At 34.6% G+C, this 15,533-nt stretch overlaps 1 protein-coding gene across 2 annotated transcripts; it reads right to left on the reverse strand.

The window, feature by feature from the left end:
* Nucleotides 1-374: 374 nt before the first annotated feature.
* LOC104589540 (UTP--glucose-1-phosphate uridylyltransferase) lies at nt 375-8,336 on the reverse strand. Of its 2 annotated transcripts, XM_010247886.3 has the most exons (21): nt 7,981-8,336; nt 7,753-7,800; nt 7,464-7,555; nt 7,240-7,330; nt 6,242-6,302; nt 6,035-6,112; nt 5,901-5,951; nt 5,718-5,791; nt 5,379-5,451; nt 4,993-5,050; nt 4,786-4,832; nt 4,633-4,698; nt 3,862-3,894; nt 3,648-3,700; nt 3,406-3,481; nt 3,269-3,325; nt 3,091-3,174; nt 2,913-3,011; nt 2,724-2,828; nt 702-773; nt 375-598 (listed from the first exon to the last, which is right to left on the reverse strand). In XM_010247886.3, the coding sequence occupies exons 1-21, from the start codon at nt 8,061-8,063 to the stop codon at nt 572-574; spliced, it is 1,428 nt and encodes a 475-aa protein (XP_010246188.2). In that variant the 5' UTR covers nt 8,064-8,336; the 3' UTR covers nt 375-571. The 2 variants fall into 2 exon arrangements, 1 of the variants encoding a protein (XP_010246188.2); XR_002022250.2 differs by lacking the exon at nt 3,091-3,174 and having other exon boundaries at nt 2,913-3,090; nt 3,217-3,325; nt 7,981-8,250.
* Nucleotides 8,337-15,533: the final 7,197 nt, after the last annotated feature.

A 15,533-nucleotide genomic window follows, 5' to 3' on the forward strand; every position in this document is an offset into this window, starting at 1 on the left:
AAGGTACTTTAAATTATACTGAAACAGTAGGAATATAATTAATCAATTGCTTAACCTTGGAGATAATTTAATAAATTTGCCTAAAATGAAGCTACAGAACCCATGTTATCAAAAGACAATCTTTTCATGAGTCAACTCTTAAATGGGCTCAGTGTAGGTCCTAGAAAACATGAAAATCTGTTGGATTCCGATTTTCAGACCAATATACGTGTCTGCGCCGAGCTTCTTCCAAAGATGGAATATAAAAAGTCTATTTGATGGAATGGATAACAATTTTAAGATCAAGCTGAGACTTGGATGTCTACATCCCTTTAGGGTCCACGTAAACGCCTCCATGCTCCCAAATGTATGAAAATATGCAAGCCACACCAATATTACAACAAAATCTCGGGAAGTTTTCGTAGGTGTAATAACTCACAAATTATCACGAGTATTACAACATCTTTATTGGTTACCATCACATTTCGTCAAAAATCCTACAACTAGTCTATTGAAGATATAACCACACAACTAGCATATGGATTTCAACTGCTCAACATGGGTATACTAGCAAAATATCATGAAACGATCCTTAGATGTCCTCGGGACCATTAATCACCTGAATGTTGCAATAAAAATTGCAGTTATGCAAAGAGAGAGAGAGAGAGAGAGAGAGAGAGTGAGAGAGAGAGAGGAAATAATCCAGGATTTCCAGTTTCTACCTTGTTTTCGAGTACAACGCCATCGGGAATTTCCAGTTTCACACCAGGTTTTGCAGCAACATTGACGTTTCCCTTCAAGAATACACCATTAGTTGGTAAATGAAAAAGAAAAAGATTTCACAGTTCAGAACAAGTAGCAGTGAACATATGCATTCAATGAACAATTTATCACTTAGTTACTCTCCATTCAATTGAAGAGTGCCAATTAGTTTAAGTGCTTCGTCTCATCAAACCAGGACCCTGCTATATAGGTGGACGAATTAATGGTGGTTTTAGGCTCCTTAGTTTTAGATCTATATGGGACAGTTGATGGTGATCAATAGCATAGTTGTCATAGCTACCAATTGAAGGTTGGGTCAGAGCACCCAAAAGAAAATAAAGAAACCATATGAATTTAAAGTTGTTATATCAGAATTTTCGATTGCTTAAATTTCAAGACATGAATGTCCATTTTTGTTTCAAATCTTTTATCAACTCAGAACAAAGAGCAAGGAAATCTTTACCGGAGGAAAAAGCGACATACAAAATCATGTCTACTTCCCATTTCCTTCCAAAAGACAGAGCAAGACAGGCATCCATTCACATTATTTACACCCAAAGGCAAATAGCAGGAAAAAATTTGGCTCATTCTAGGAAGGATGCCCGAGAACCCTACTGATGGAGACGTACCCAGCATTGTATTAAAGCTGGATTTTTTTCTTCTTTTAGACTATTTTTAAGGCTGACATGAGAATGTCTTCACGTTCACAAGTGAAATGCTCAACTGTGGTCTTGCATCCCCATTTCGATTCCACATAAGCAACACATGCGATTTGACTTTAATTGAAAAAAAAAACATATTCGGTTGAGCATATTTAACTTCAAACAGCTTTTACATTGGGTTGTGTGCATAGGGGTCTTTTCACTTCAGTTGTCTTATGCGGCACCTAATGGTATGGTGTCTAGACGTTTGAAATAATAATAAACCATTTGTGTAATGTGCTTTAGAGTTTGGTTATCTTCAGAATTTTTTTTAATTACTTTCTTGTTTGAATATGGCAATAAACAGAACAGAATTGTGAAACAGGATTCATGATGATTATGATGATGATGAGCAAGACTAAAGGATTAAATTAGTTTAAATAGGAATCATTTTTCTTTCAGCCCAATTTATCTTTTCCTTGAAGACGGGCATGATGAAAAAGTTTCTAACCTGCCAGCTATTGTACTTTGATCCCTGGAGATCCATCTCAAAACATGGATTCATCGTTTCAAAAGGTAAAGCACATCATTAAGCATAAGGCTAGCTTCCATGGACCTCCCATACCCGTCACCTCATCTAATAGCCTTTGCGTTCACCTTCTATGGTCAATGTGGAAATCCTTGTAAGTTGGGACTTGCCCTGCTTGTTACCAGTTACCACCGAACTGTCTAGATAAGAACTGAAAATACTTGGATCCTAAATAGAAGAATAGCAACAAAAAACCCACCCCCTTGCTCATTTACAAACACAAAACAGCTCACCACCAATCCCAAAGATTCCCAGTTACCAGATCTCAACCACCCTAGCATGAAGACCCCTTTAAGCAATGCCCCACGAGGCAACTTCTAAACAGTTCCCTTTCACCCTTTTTTTGATAAATGTTCCCTTTCACGCATTTCTTAGGAACCTATCATATCCATGCCTTTCCAGAATCCAAAACAACTAGAATTACCATGCATATGTGTTCTGGCTTTATAGGCGATTTTGAGAGTATGGAGTTAGGTTTTTGCTCAAAGATGGGGTGTTTATTTTTCTATTTTCTCCTTCCAGATGATATCTTGTCATCTTCCTTTGTATTCTTCTTTTTCTTTTAATAAATTTTGTTTTACCTTCAAAAATCACCTATAATAAATCAATGATATAGTGTAGGATCATTTGTAATAACAGAATGTCAGGACAAGATTTTACAATTCATTGGTACATGGTAGATCCTAGTGTAACTTGTAACAACCACATCACAAAAAGACATGCCAATTAAACAAGAGGGTTGCATCCAATACCTTGAGTATAATGCCTGATCCAAACCATACATCACCAGTCACCTTCAAGCTATCAAGTTCAATGATGCTAGGGATGGACTTAAAGCGACTAAGGAAGTTTGCAACCTGAATTATATAATAAAATAAAAATCAGTACTCTAATTGAAAACTAAAATGCAACTAATAGAAGCTAGTCATTAAATATGTTACCTTTTTAAACTCGGCGGCCAGTTCAATAGAGGGATTCGCAGGATTGCTTCTAGCATTGTTTCGGATGACAAAGCCATCAACCAACGTGTAAAGATCAGACTGTAGAAATGCATACAAGTTTTAGATGGCATAATATTCACAGCCTCAATATTCATCGTAACAAAGATCTCAGTGTAACCTGAACAAGAAGCAAATCAGATGTTGCCTTCACTGGGAGGAACCGAGATCGTGGAACATTAATACCGATGGCATGATCAAAGAACTGGTCGACAGAAGGTAATCAAAAGAAAAATCAATAACATACAAAGAAGTACTGGGAATTGTATATGTAGAACGATGATGTATTGACAGAGTACCCGAATTGCTGCACCAGCTGCTGTTTCGAGCTGAAGAACTTTGACCCCATCCACTTCCTGGAAACATCAGTAATTTGCCAGTTAAAAGTACATATTAGTAAAAGCTTTAATCAATTGGAAAAGAAAACAAGACTTGCCTTAGGGTTAGGAATAATCTCCATTTTTAGTGCATCAGATTCCACAAGCCTTTTAATAGCCTTCAAATTCACCCACCTGTTTAGAATAGACATCAGTATATCATCGCATATATGAACTAGTTTGAATTATTATCACACTAATAGTTGCCATAGGCACTACTACTTGATATTATATGCATGTGCTCCTACATATTTTGCATACATGAATTTACCTACTTCAACAAGAGACCTGGCTCACTTACAAATTGTTTGTATTGAAGATCTTGAACTTTTCGATGGATTTGAACTCATTTACCTGAATGGAAGGAAGACAAGAAAAGCATAATATTATAAAGCAGCCAGGCATTATGTCCTCGAAGAAAATGGCAAATGTAAATGATCTGCCAGAAAGTACTATTTTCTGCCCACACTATGTTAAAGGTAGAGCAAAGAAAAGTGAACTAAATTGTAGCTTACATGTTCATCAGGAACCTGGGCAATTTCCAGGAGCTGCATACCACAAAAGAAAAGTAAACATCATTTAAGGCTCATGTCAAATATATGCAGCACAACTAATTCAGAGTACTAAAGACAAACACAAAATTAGACTAAGAGAATATCAAAATAAAGCATTTTTCCAATGGTAAAATTTATTTTGACAGGAGTATTTCAAGTGCTTCACATTATTACTTATTTCATCATGTATGAATGATAAATAATTTGACCCATAATTATTTCAAGAACCTAGGTACATATGGTTTTAACAAGAAACCAAAGATAAATTTATAAGCTGTATATTCTGTCAAGGTTCTAGAATGATGCAAATTGTTTTGATGGTATAATAAAAACAAAGCCATTCAAGGAAAAAGATTTTACATCAGTTCAATAAGAGCTAGAGAGGTTTCACCAAAAAAGTTCAAAAAAAATCAGAGAGTAAAACCCAAAAGAAACTTAAGCATAATTGCATGAAAAAGAAGAAATAATATCAGAGATGCAATAATGATACCAGCCATGAGCAATTATGGAAACATAAGCTAATTTCATGTTTCATTTTTTATGAGTAACATATCCCAAAGCAGCATAAAACAGAACTTTCCTCAAGCTTAAACCATATAGGATCAAGTATAAAACTATAACTTCTTCAGGCATTTTCTTATAAAATCTGTTCTCCTATGCTTCGAGAGGAGCATAAATGAGGGGATATTGATGAAAGATGAGTAGTAGTAACTTTTAAGTACTACCATATACCTGAACTCTTCCTTCATATGAAATCAGGGTACCACCTTTTACATCTGCCAAGGTTTTAGGCGTCACCTACATAAGCATGAAAATTTAATAACATAATTTGAAGCTAGATAGTCACATTAAATTAAAAAAGAAAAAAAAAACACCATTACATACCTCCATACAGTACTCATTCTTGTTCTGGACCAAGTGATTTAAGATTTCTATAAAATTCAGTAAAGGGATATGCATCCAAAAAGACTGGTTCTTGATAATGTAGCATATAGTGCAATTAATAGGTCAATGACGGAACATTGGAAAGCTTTAAAAAAATGAAAAGGATAAAGTAGAAATAATTGATCCATATTGGTCATAAAAGGATACTCAAGTCTACAATAGCGCCCAAGTTATCTGAGTTGGCAACAAAAACGTACTCCTTACCCTGGATAGCAAGAATTAAGAATGAAATCAAACATATATATTATAAAGAAAAATAAAATAAAACCAATTTTATAATATATCAAGGTCAGTGATTCAGGTGACAACTAAATAAAGAGGGCAACAATACCAGAGAAAAGCAAAAATACCCTATATTGACAGGAAGAAAAAGCAAAAATACCCTATATTGAGTAAAGAATCAACGTATTAAGTCTTTCCACTATAAGATATCCCATCCATCAGATATTCAAGAAAGAAGATGGCAACATAATTAAACCATATCAAAAGTAAATTTGCACATCAAAAAATGACAAACATACAAATGTGTTTACCTGAGACAGGAAGGCATCAAGTTTCCCACTGTTCAACAAGGATGGAAAAACATCACCATGGCCAGGAGGATACCTTCAAAATGTTATACAATTGCATGAGATACAGTTATAACATAAAAATTGCATGTAGCATTATTCAATTAGTACCAATATATAGGATCATACGAACCATAGCGGTGAATTCAACTACTTAAGCTGCCAATATAATGACCAAAGTGAATGTGATATGGACTCTCAAAACAAGGAGAAATAGAAAAAAATTTCTAAATCAGGGAAGGGAGGAATTTGTACTAAATCCAGAGCAGTTGAAAGGATGCAAGAGCACTAAGAGTGGCATACCATCCATCCTTTCCAGTCTGTCCCTTGCATGGCAGTGGCACAAAATCTTCAATAACCAACCGAGGATATTGGCTCTAGAGAAACCAGACCAATTGTTAGCCATTTAAAAGGTATAAGTAACCATTTCCATAAAAAACCAGAAATAGGCATTTAAGCAATTACACAAGTATTAGATTTCCAAACCTGATTAAAAGTATGAATCTCAATGTTTGACTTTGAGTATTTCTCCACAATCTACACCAGACAAGTTTATTTGATGAGGATTTGAATAACAAAACAGAGGAAAATCTGAAATAAGAAAAGATGATATCACAAACCTTTAGGGTATCATCATGCGTGTTGAATGAATTCATTAGAACCAAAGGAACATTGCATCCATACTTGGAGTTGAGAGACTGTAAAGAATTGTAATACATATATTTAGTATTTTAGTGTAAGATAAATCGTCAGGACATATGAAAAGGCAATGCAAATACAAAGAACCTAAGCAAAAAGTCAAAAAAAAAAAACTGTGACAAATTGACCTCAATTTGGATAACAATCAAGTCAAGAAAAGTCAATCCATTGCGAACTTCAATTACAGACCTGCATTAAAAACAAGAAGGTGTCAAAGTTACATATAACTTATCAAGTCAATTGCAAGGAAAAAAATTAAAAAAGCAGACATTAAGGAATAAGATAATTGTGTGTTTTCGATATCCAGTCAACAGTTAAACTTGGTAGAAAGTACAAGAGGAGAGTGATGGGACTGTATATGCAGGGTCTACTGCTCTGAAGGCAGACTACCTCACTCATTAGGTTCACATACCTATGTCTTCATTGAGAAAGGTTCCAGATGATCACTTCGACCATCTCAACTATTTTTTTTTCTTTGGTATTCACCATCGCGATTATTAGATGATTGAAACGTTAAATCTTATATAAGCCTTACAGAACGCAAAATAATGCAATAACTCCTCTGTTCAAGTTGATGTAACATACAAGCAATAATAAGCAACACAATTCAAATCTATCTACATGCATGCCAAAATAGATTACATAAAGGCAACCATTGCTCCCTTCCGAAAAAGGCTCACTATGAAGGACCTTACACCTAATCAGATATTTCCTCTTCAAGTCTCCATCCATGAGCCCCCATAAAGTGATTTATTTTTTGTTCTGCTTTAACGAGTCTCATTCATGACTGATGAACAAAAAATAATTGTCGTTCATGATCTATATAAACCTCTCTGTATCAGATCAGTAGTGTTGCTATCATCTCAAAATCTCCTTCAAAAAGAAAGAAACTTATAATAGAACAAGAGATCACTTATAATTTCCATATTTGTTTTTGATAAATAAGTGAAATTTTTATTAATTTTGAAATATTAGCACATACAAGTAGCCCTTGGAGAGGCGCGAACTGAGATCTCTCCACTAAAGAAGAAAACAGCCCTTGGAAATATTAGTACATTTGTAATTTCCATATTAACCATTTCAATTGCCATTGTGAAAAAATGAAGACTAGCAGATGATTGATTACTTGGGACCAGTACAGCCCATAGTAGTGCCCAAACCTCCATTGAGCTTCAACACGACGAGTTTGTCTAGCAGCTTCTTAGTTTCCGAGAGATCTGCATTGATCCATTACATCAGAACATTCTCATAAAATCACTGCATTGAATCAATGGAATGGAATTCAATGCGAGTTCTGATACATCTATTTAACTAAAATAAAATTGCATCCATAAAAAATTACAACACTACCTTCAGGAGGAGGAGCTAAGGTCTCGTATGGAACGACCACCTCGTCAGTGGGAGTCTGAATTTTACTCCATTCAATTTGCTGTGCTTCGCCACTTCAAATGCAGAATCCAATCCAAAATGAGAAAAGTAACAGAAGGATTCAAGAAACAAATAAGGCCAACAAAAACGAGAAATTTATAAACGATGTATCTGAATTCAGAAAATTTAAGTAGAAAAGACCAACTACTTAATAACGAATTTAAAAACCTAAAAGTCTAAAACAAAGCCTTGAATAAACCTTTAGCTCTACCTGAGATACCGGGCCACGAGATTAATGAATCCAGATTTCTCATTCTCACTGCAACCAAGGAAAGGAAACCAATCTCAGATCCAGGATCTCGAAGTCCAACATACACAATATCTAATCAGAAACAAAGGATCGGAAACTTAAGCTACTCAGTTCATGAATCTACAATGCAAAGAAGCAAGAAAACACGGAGTCTGATTCAAGAAATGAGAAAGGAATGAAACAGAGCACCTGATCTGATTGAGGCCTGCAACATCAGAACGCAGCTTGGAGAGCTTATCGGTTTCTGTAGGGATCAGAGTAGCAGTGGCCATTAGAGTGAATGGTTGGAAGCAGAGTGGGTGGCGAGAAGAGATGGAATTTGTTTTCTATCGACTGAGATGGAATTTGTAAGGACTGAAACTTGGTAATAATAAGAGAAAATGAGAAATTCACCGTCGGAGACAAAAGTAACGGAATATCCCGCCGGATGACTCCCTGTCGTGAAGTGAAGTGTGCTTCACTACTTCCTGTATAGTTTACAGATGCTTGTACACCATAGACCTGGAATATTATGGGTAGGACCCAGTTTAAACAAAAGTGACCCACTTGATTAATACGATGCTCCAGATTTATAGTGTGTGATGCACATGTAATGCTGTTCAAGAGAGGAAATTTTGTATTCAGACTTGTTGCAATGCTGCTTCAGTATCACGCGAAGGATCTGGAGAGAGTGGTGCTACGTGTCGCTTGACGGAGCAAAACCAAAGCACGTCCTTCCGTTGTGGAGCCGTGAGCCGAGGGGATGGCATGGGCCCACACCGTCATACCGATCGTCGGAACGTGAGATGAGAGAAATGGAGTCCGTTACGATTCAACCATCAGAAGTCACGTGTGCGTCATGATGTTGCAGATGCCATGCGAAGTCAGATTAGCCGGTGAGCATGCTTGTTGAAATGAATTAAGATCGTCAATCGTCTACAAAAGTCTCTCTTAGGTAATCTTGAATGCAAGTTAAAATTTTTTACAGTAAAACCCCTTTTTCTTTTTCTAGGTGCCAAACGCCTCTTATTTTTTGTTTTTCTTTTTCTAGGTGCCAAATCCCTCTTATTTTTTGTTTTTCTTTTTCTAGGTGCCAAATCTCTCTTATTTTTTGTTTTTCTTTTTCTAGGTGCCAAATTCCTCTTATTTTTTGTTTTTCTTTTTCTAGGTGCCAAAAATAGAGAGACGTAAGAAAGTAGAAACCTACAAAAGTCTCCTCTAATCAAATCATAAGTCATAACTGGTTTGAGCACGAAAAAAACATAAAAAAAAAGACAGAATAAGGAGCCTTTTGTATGGTGTACTTAAGGATTAAAATATCGATATCGGGTATTATATCGGATCGCTTGGATATAGATATAAATACAAATATATTTTGGAAATACATGGATACGGATGAAAAAATATGTAAGCGCTTGAATACACCAGGAAATGTATATAAATTCCATAAATATATTAATAACATTACATTTAAGGCTAAAATAGTCAAAATCAATGTATAAATGCATAGAAAATGTATATTCTAATAGTATTTGTGAATAAATATATTATAATTAATATAGTGGGATACATAGAAATCATACAATTTTTATTGATAATGTATCAATCTAAAGTCCTAAAATATATTATATAAATTTTCACAAATCAATACATGTACAAAGCTATTGTTTATTTCAATTGAAGTTCATATCACAAAACACATGCAACTATTATATGTAATTATTATATCAATTGTTTTTATTTTTATATTTTTAGATTTTAACATTGACTAAATAATCAACTAAAAATTAATTCTCAAATGTTTGGTAAACAATAAAAATGTTATTATAAAATGTAATTAAAATATCAATTAAGAATTTATAAAAACATATAATCTTAAATTAAACTCTCTCAAAGATACTAATTCTAAGATACATATCGTATGCAAATTCATAATTTTTAATTACTAAACTTATTATATTATTATTTTTATAATTTTATGAAATAAATTGTCATTTTTGTAAATAATAAATATATTTTTATTTAATGTAAATTAAAATGTTAATTAATAATTTATAAAATTTGTAAGATACATTTCACATTCAAATTTATAAATTTTAAGTACTAAAATTATTATTCTATTATTAATATTTTTATTTGTATAAATTTTTTGAGATTAAAAACATCTTTTTGATATGAATGCGGATTTGAAAAATTATTTACTCCATTAGTTTATAAAATATTAAATTTAAATAATATTATTTAATCTTTACTTAGAATTATTAAACATAAATATATGTTATATGTTAGGATTACATGTAGGCATTAATAAAGAATAATTTTGTTTCGCTTTTTAACAAGAGCTAATGGTTGCCTTAGTACCCTATAGACGTTTTCAAGTTTGCGCACATGCGCAATGACTTAGATTCAAGCCTCGTCAGTTGCATGCGCGAACGTGCGAAAATGTGAATCACCCGTGTATTGGTCCATATCGGCGTGTATCGACCGATATAATACGATACGGTTTGACACTGATGTGTATCACTTTGATACAGACGATTCAGAGGATACGTACCTATTCGTAGTGTTTCCCGTATCTCTTATGACTGATATGATATGCCTCGTATCGGGCGTATCATGTCGATATTTAAATCTTTGACAGTTCTTGACAAAGAAGTATATTGTATGATTTTTTTTGTAAGATGTAGCCCCTATATAAAAACAATTATAAGTAATTATTTTAACAAGTACTTCTTTTAAGTGGTTATTAAGTGGTTTTCTATATTTAGTAAAAAAGTGGAGAAGTACTTTTTTTAATGTACTTCTTTAAAAAATTGACTTAAAGTTGGCTTTTTTTAGTACTTCTTGAAGAAGTACTTCTTCAAAAAATGAGACGAACTAGTCTCTAATATTTTCTTGTAATACCTAAAATACCCCCACACAAGGGTTATACCTTCATCTCCTCTCATTCAAACTTATCTATTAGGTAGTGGCACACCCAGTTATAGGTCCATCGACGACGATTGACGGTGAGGAAAAGTGGTCGACAGACTTGTCGTTTAGCCACTTTCTTCTATTTTCTAAAGTTATTCTTCTCATGTAATCTTTTTTTTTGTTTTTTTTTTAACTTAAACTCCTTGTTCTTCGCAGATCTGTCACTCTCGTTTGTGCACAAATAATTGAAACCCTAGAAACTTGGAAAAAGGACGAGCATGAAGGACGATCTCCCTAGCAAAGGAGGGGGCTTCCCTATCTACCAGAACTGTTGCCACGCTCTCTGCGTTGTAGGGGTCAACTCTTATGCAAACATGTTCTTCAACAATCCATCTTCTCGATCTACTTAGTGGTTTCTTATAATTTTTAATCCTGCTTAAGCTCCATTTTATTTTAATTTGTTCGCTATCATCTTAATTGGCAAATTAATTGTTGCCTTCTCTTAATTCTCATTCCAATTTGCTTTAGGCTTTTGTATATGCAAAATTTTAGTTTTTCCTACTTGATACCGAATAGAATTTCCATGTTTTAGTCAAAATCTAAAGTAAATTATGTCGAACATAAAAACCTAAGGGTCCATTTGGTTCGTAGTTAGAACCAAAATCGGAATCGGAATCGAAATCCTCTGGAATTAGAATTGGAATGATCAATTCCCATAGTCTGTTTGGTTCAGGCAGGAATGGAAATGAGAATTAAAATCAGTTAGAATGAGATTTCATTCCCAAGGGAGGGGCAGGGAATGGCCATTCCCTCAAATGGGGGATGCCATTCCAATAGGAATTAGAATGGGATTCTGATTCCACCCAACCAAACAGTTGGAATCAGAATAGTCCATTCCAATTCTGATTCCAAACCCCTATTCCTGTAAACCAAACATGGCCTAAATATATTTATGCTTATGCAGTCGGAAATTATGAGGAGCATTTCTTTCATTTTTTTGAAGTTCTTGGTGTTTCGGTGGAGCTTCAGTTGTATCTTTATCTTAATTGTTTTGTTCTGGTGAATGTTTATTTGAATTCAATTTTGACATGCTTTTTTGAATTATTTATCTTTGGGTAGTATGCATTGATCAAAGGGGTGTTACAAAACAAAGGACCTCTCGACTGCTTACAACTGGCCAAACGAGGAAGCTCAGAACTAAACTAGGTTCCCTTTGGACAAGCTTGACACGCTAGAAAGTGTGCAATAGAGTTTTTTTTTACGGTTAACAGTTAACATAACACCACAAAACAGAGGTAAAAGAAGAGAGCTCAGTCTTGATGTCCAACAAAACAAACCAGCTATCGCTGTCAAAGGATGTTTGATTCTCCTTTAGTCATTGGATTAGTGAAAGGCTGCCGCTGAAGACAAGTGCCGATATCATAGGAGTCTTTGTATGTCTTTTTCTTGCATGAAAATTTTAGGGTCTCTATGGATTCCTGTGTTTTTACTCTTTTCTTGAACTTGGGAATAGTAAAATTGAACACAAAAAACTCAAAAAGTTTTTTTTTTGTAATATATGAGGAGCTACACAAGCCCAGGGTAGTTCTTCCCCAAAGAAACACCAAAAAGGTGTATTGATGTTTGGTAGAGTGGCTTTTAGAAACATTTAAGCTGTGTTTGCTTTGAAGGAAAAAGCAGGGAAGGCAGAGAAACCTTTACAAACCTTGTATAGGTTTTCCTCAAGGTTCAAAGTATTGACACACATCAGCCCATATCAGCCGATATGTATCATGTCGAGACCCTTCCAATATGCCCCTACAATGGGTGTATCGAGGGTCTGACTGATTCAGGAGGTGGAGGAGCCCTAAACTGGCCCCCTTGAACCAATTGAAAAAAAAGTAAAAAAAATGTAGTATTGATTCACTTAGGCTCAATTCAAGTTCAATGATAATCAAATTCGAATATCAAGGTTTGTTTGATTAACTGTTTGAGCTTGAATTCAACCAATAAAATATTCAGCTAGAAATCTCATGAGTGTTGCTCAATTAACACATATTATATGACATATTAAACAACTTGTGCAAATAATGTTAGACTATGGGATGTTTGGTTCCGTTGGCATTCATTGAAAAAATGCCGCTACATCAGTGCCACATAGGCATTGGTGTTTTATTGTAAATGAAACAAAATAAAACAACTGTTCGGTTTAACCATTTATCAAATAAATGGTAGAAAACTGAAACACTTTGATTTGTGTGCATGGGGCATTTGGGGAAATGTCAAATTCTTATTTCCCCCAATGCCCAATGTTTCTTGAAACAAAATACTGATGTGGCACACTTTAATGGGTATTAATATAAGGTGGAGAGTAAAGATGTTTAAAGTGAAGTTCAACTAAACAACAAAAAGCTAGAAATGTTTAAAGTAAAAGACGTTCAAAGCGAAAAAGTATAAATAAATGTTTAAAATGAAAAAGTATAAATAAACGTTTAAAGTGAAAAAGTACAAATAAATGCCCTATCCATAAACGCCCACAAAACTAATACATACTATATGGTGCGCCCTATCCATAATCTCCACTTATCTCTTTAAGTCAATCAACTTTCACCACATACCACTATGAAATTTTGCTTTCAGGTTTTTTCTCAACTTTTTTTGAGTCAGGTTATGGAGCATATCTCAATTGGAATTCAATGCATCAACACAACAATGATCCTTAACACATCTATTCTTAACCTGCTTTGAAGTAAAAGTATTTGGTTTAGTTTACAACTACATTTCCAAACCAATCAGTTTATGTTCTAGAACATGTCAAACTTTTGCTTTTGGTGGCAATATGTTAGGTCTATTCATGAGGAAGGCAGTGGTTTGTTTTTAAGAAGTAGTTTTTATCTTCAGTAGATGTGGCAAGCTAGAAATGAATTAATATTTGAAGGTCTCTCATTCAATCCTATGGGTGTTGTTTCTAGAGCAAACACACATGTTGAGTTCTTATTTATTAGCCACTTCCTTTTCCTTACCCACTCCTACAACTTCTACTACTATAACTATGGACTCATGGATTAGACCAGTAGTGGGAGAGGTTAAAATTAATGTAGATGCAACAACGTCCATCAATAAGGCATCCATATAAAGGACTGGTTGTGAGGGACCAATCCTTAGAGCAGTAGATAATGATGCCCATGTTGCAAAGAAACACTTATCTCTAGATAGATCTACAACTTTGTCAATTATACCTAATTGTATCTACTCTTATTATGTAAGGGACATTACTACTATGTTGAGCTAAGTTAAATGAAATTGTAAAAATAATCATTAGAAGTGAGAATAGAACTTATCATTTAGTGCTTTCTGAACTCGGAGTGCATCAATGTTGTAGAACCGGTACTGATAGTTGACAACAAACTAAGAAATTATAGTATGAAACAAACTATGTCATGCCACTTGGCCGCTCTTCTTAAATTTGCATTTGCCTCTTACGGTGCAATTGGATGATTGCAAATCGATTTTTAAGATGAAACAGCCTTTAGGCTTCTGGTAAACATGCACTCACTTACTAGACATCCACGAATCACCAATAGAAGATGCTCAGATACGTTGACAAATGATGGTCAAAGGAAAGTGTTTGTGTGATGGTTTGTTTTGTACCACTGGGTTGATCAACAGTGTATTTATAGAATGCTCTCAGTCACCCAAATGGACACAATATGTTCTTACATGAGAACAATACTCAAAGAACGCGTTCTTTGGGAGTGAAAAATCGATGCTCCCAAAGAACGCGTTCCCAAGGAATGCACGGTTCCCACAACATTAACCCCTATTAACGAACACATGTTAATGACTCCCACATGAGAGAATGGGTATTTTGGGTATTTCACACTAAATGATAAAAAAAAAGCCCTACCAAACATTTTCATTTGACAATGAACTCCTCCAATTTTCCATTACAAATCTTAGAGGAATGAGGGACTCCCTTGGCTCCAATTGGACGGCGAGCGAATGGTAGAAAGCATCAATGACATTTCTGGCCAACAATGCATCAATAGGTATGTTGTCTCATCACCATACCTATGATGTGCTCTATTTTAAATTCACTTTTCTCTAGCCAGGTTCACCTGAAATCGATTTTGCTCCCACCGTGATAGTGACAGAGACATGTTGATGTGCGAAAAGAACCATTTGCATGAAATAGGGATCGATTTGTAGCCATTATTGCTTGCAGGTGTTGTTGCATCATGGCATGTTAGTCTTTTGTTTTATTGATTGCATGTTTTGTTTTGATCCTCAAGTGATCAAGGATTAGGTGGTGACAACATGAAGACATTACTATGAAAATGACATGTGTTTTTTATGGTTAACTTTAGGCTTAATGTGGGTGGATTTGCAAAACTGATGTTAAGAAATAGTTTCATTATCCAAACGCTATGTCTGTTCCTATAGAACAAAAATTCATTCTCAAAGAACAATTTGCCAAATTTATCTATTACCCCTGAAGAGTAAGAAATAAAATTCTTGTTTTGGAACAAGAATTTCTAAAAGAACAAGAATAGGTGGGAACATTGCCAAGTAAGGCCAAAATGTTTAAATTTATACAGTTCAAAATGAGCAAATTTGAAACAAACGATCAAGACAACAAAGATACGATGTATGACATGCATATAAACACCCACGTACACCCACGCATGCCTCAACCGAGCTTGACACACGCCTTGAAAAAGATAAGAGGTTTTCATATAACATATTACAAAAGGACAAAAAACAAAAACCAACAAAATACAAAAGACAAACAAAAGGAAGGGAGTTCAAATTCTTGTCTTTTCAATCTTCCCTCAACCAACCGAGGGCTGGATCATTGGTGTATTAGCTGG

Source organism: Nelumbo nucifera, chromosome 4, assembly GCF_055504915.1.
Source record: "Nelumbo nucifera cultivar China Antique chromosome 4, China Antique-T2T, whole genome shotgun sequence".
Taxonomy (NCBI): Eukaryota; Viridiplantae; Streptophyta; class Magnoliopsida; order Proteales; family Nelumbonaceae; genus Nelumbo; species Nelumbo nucifera.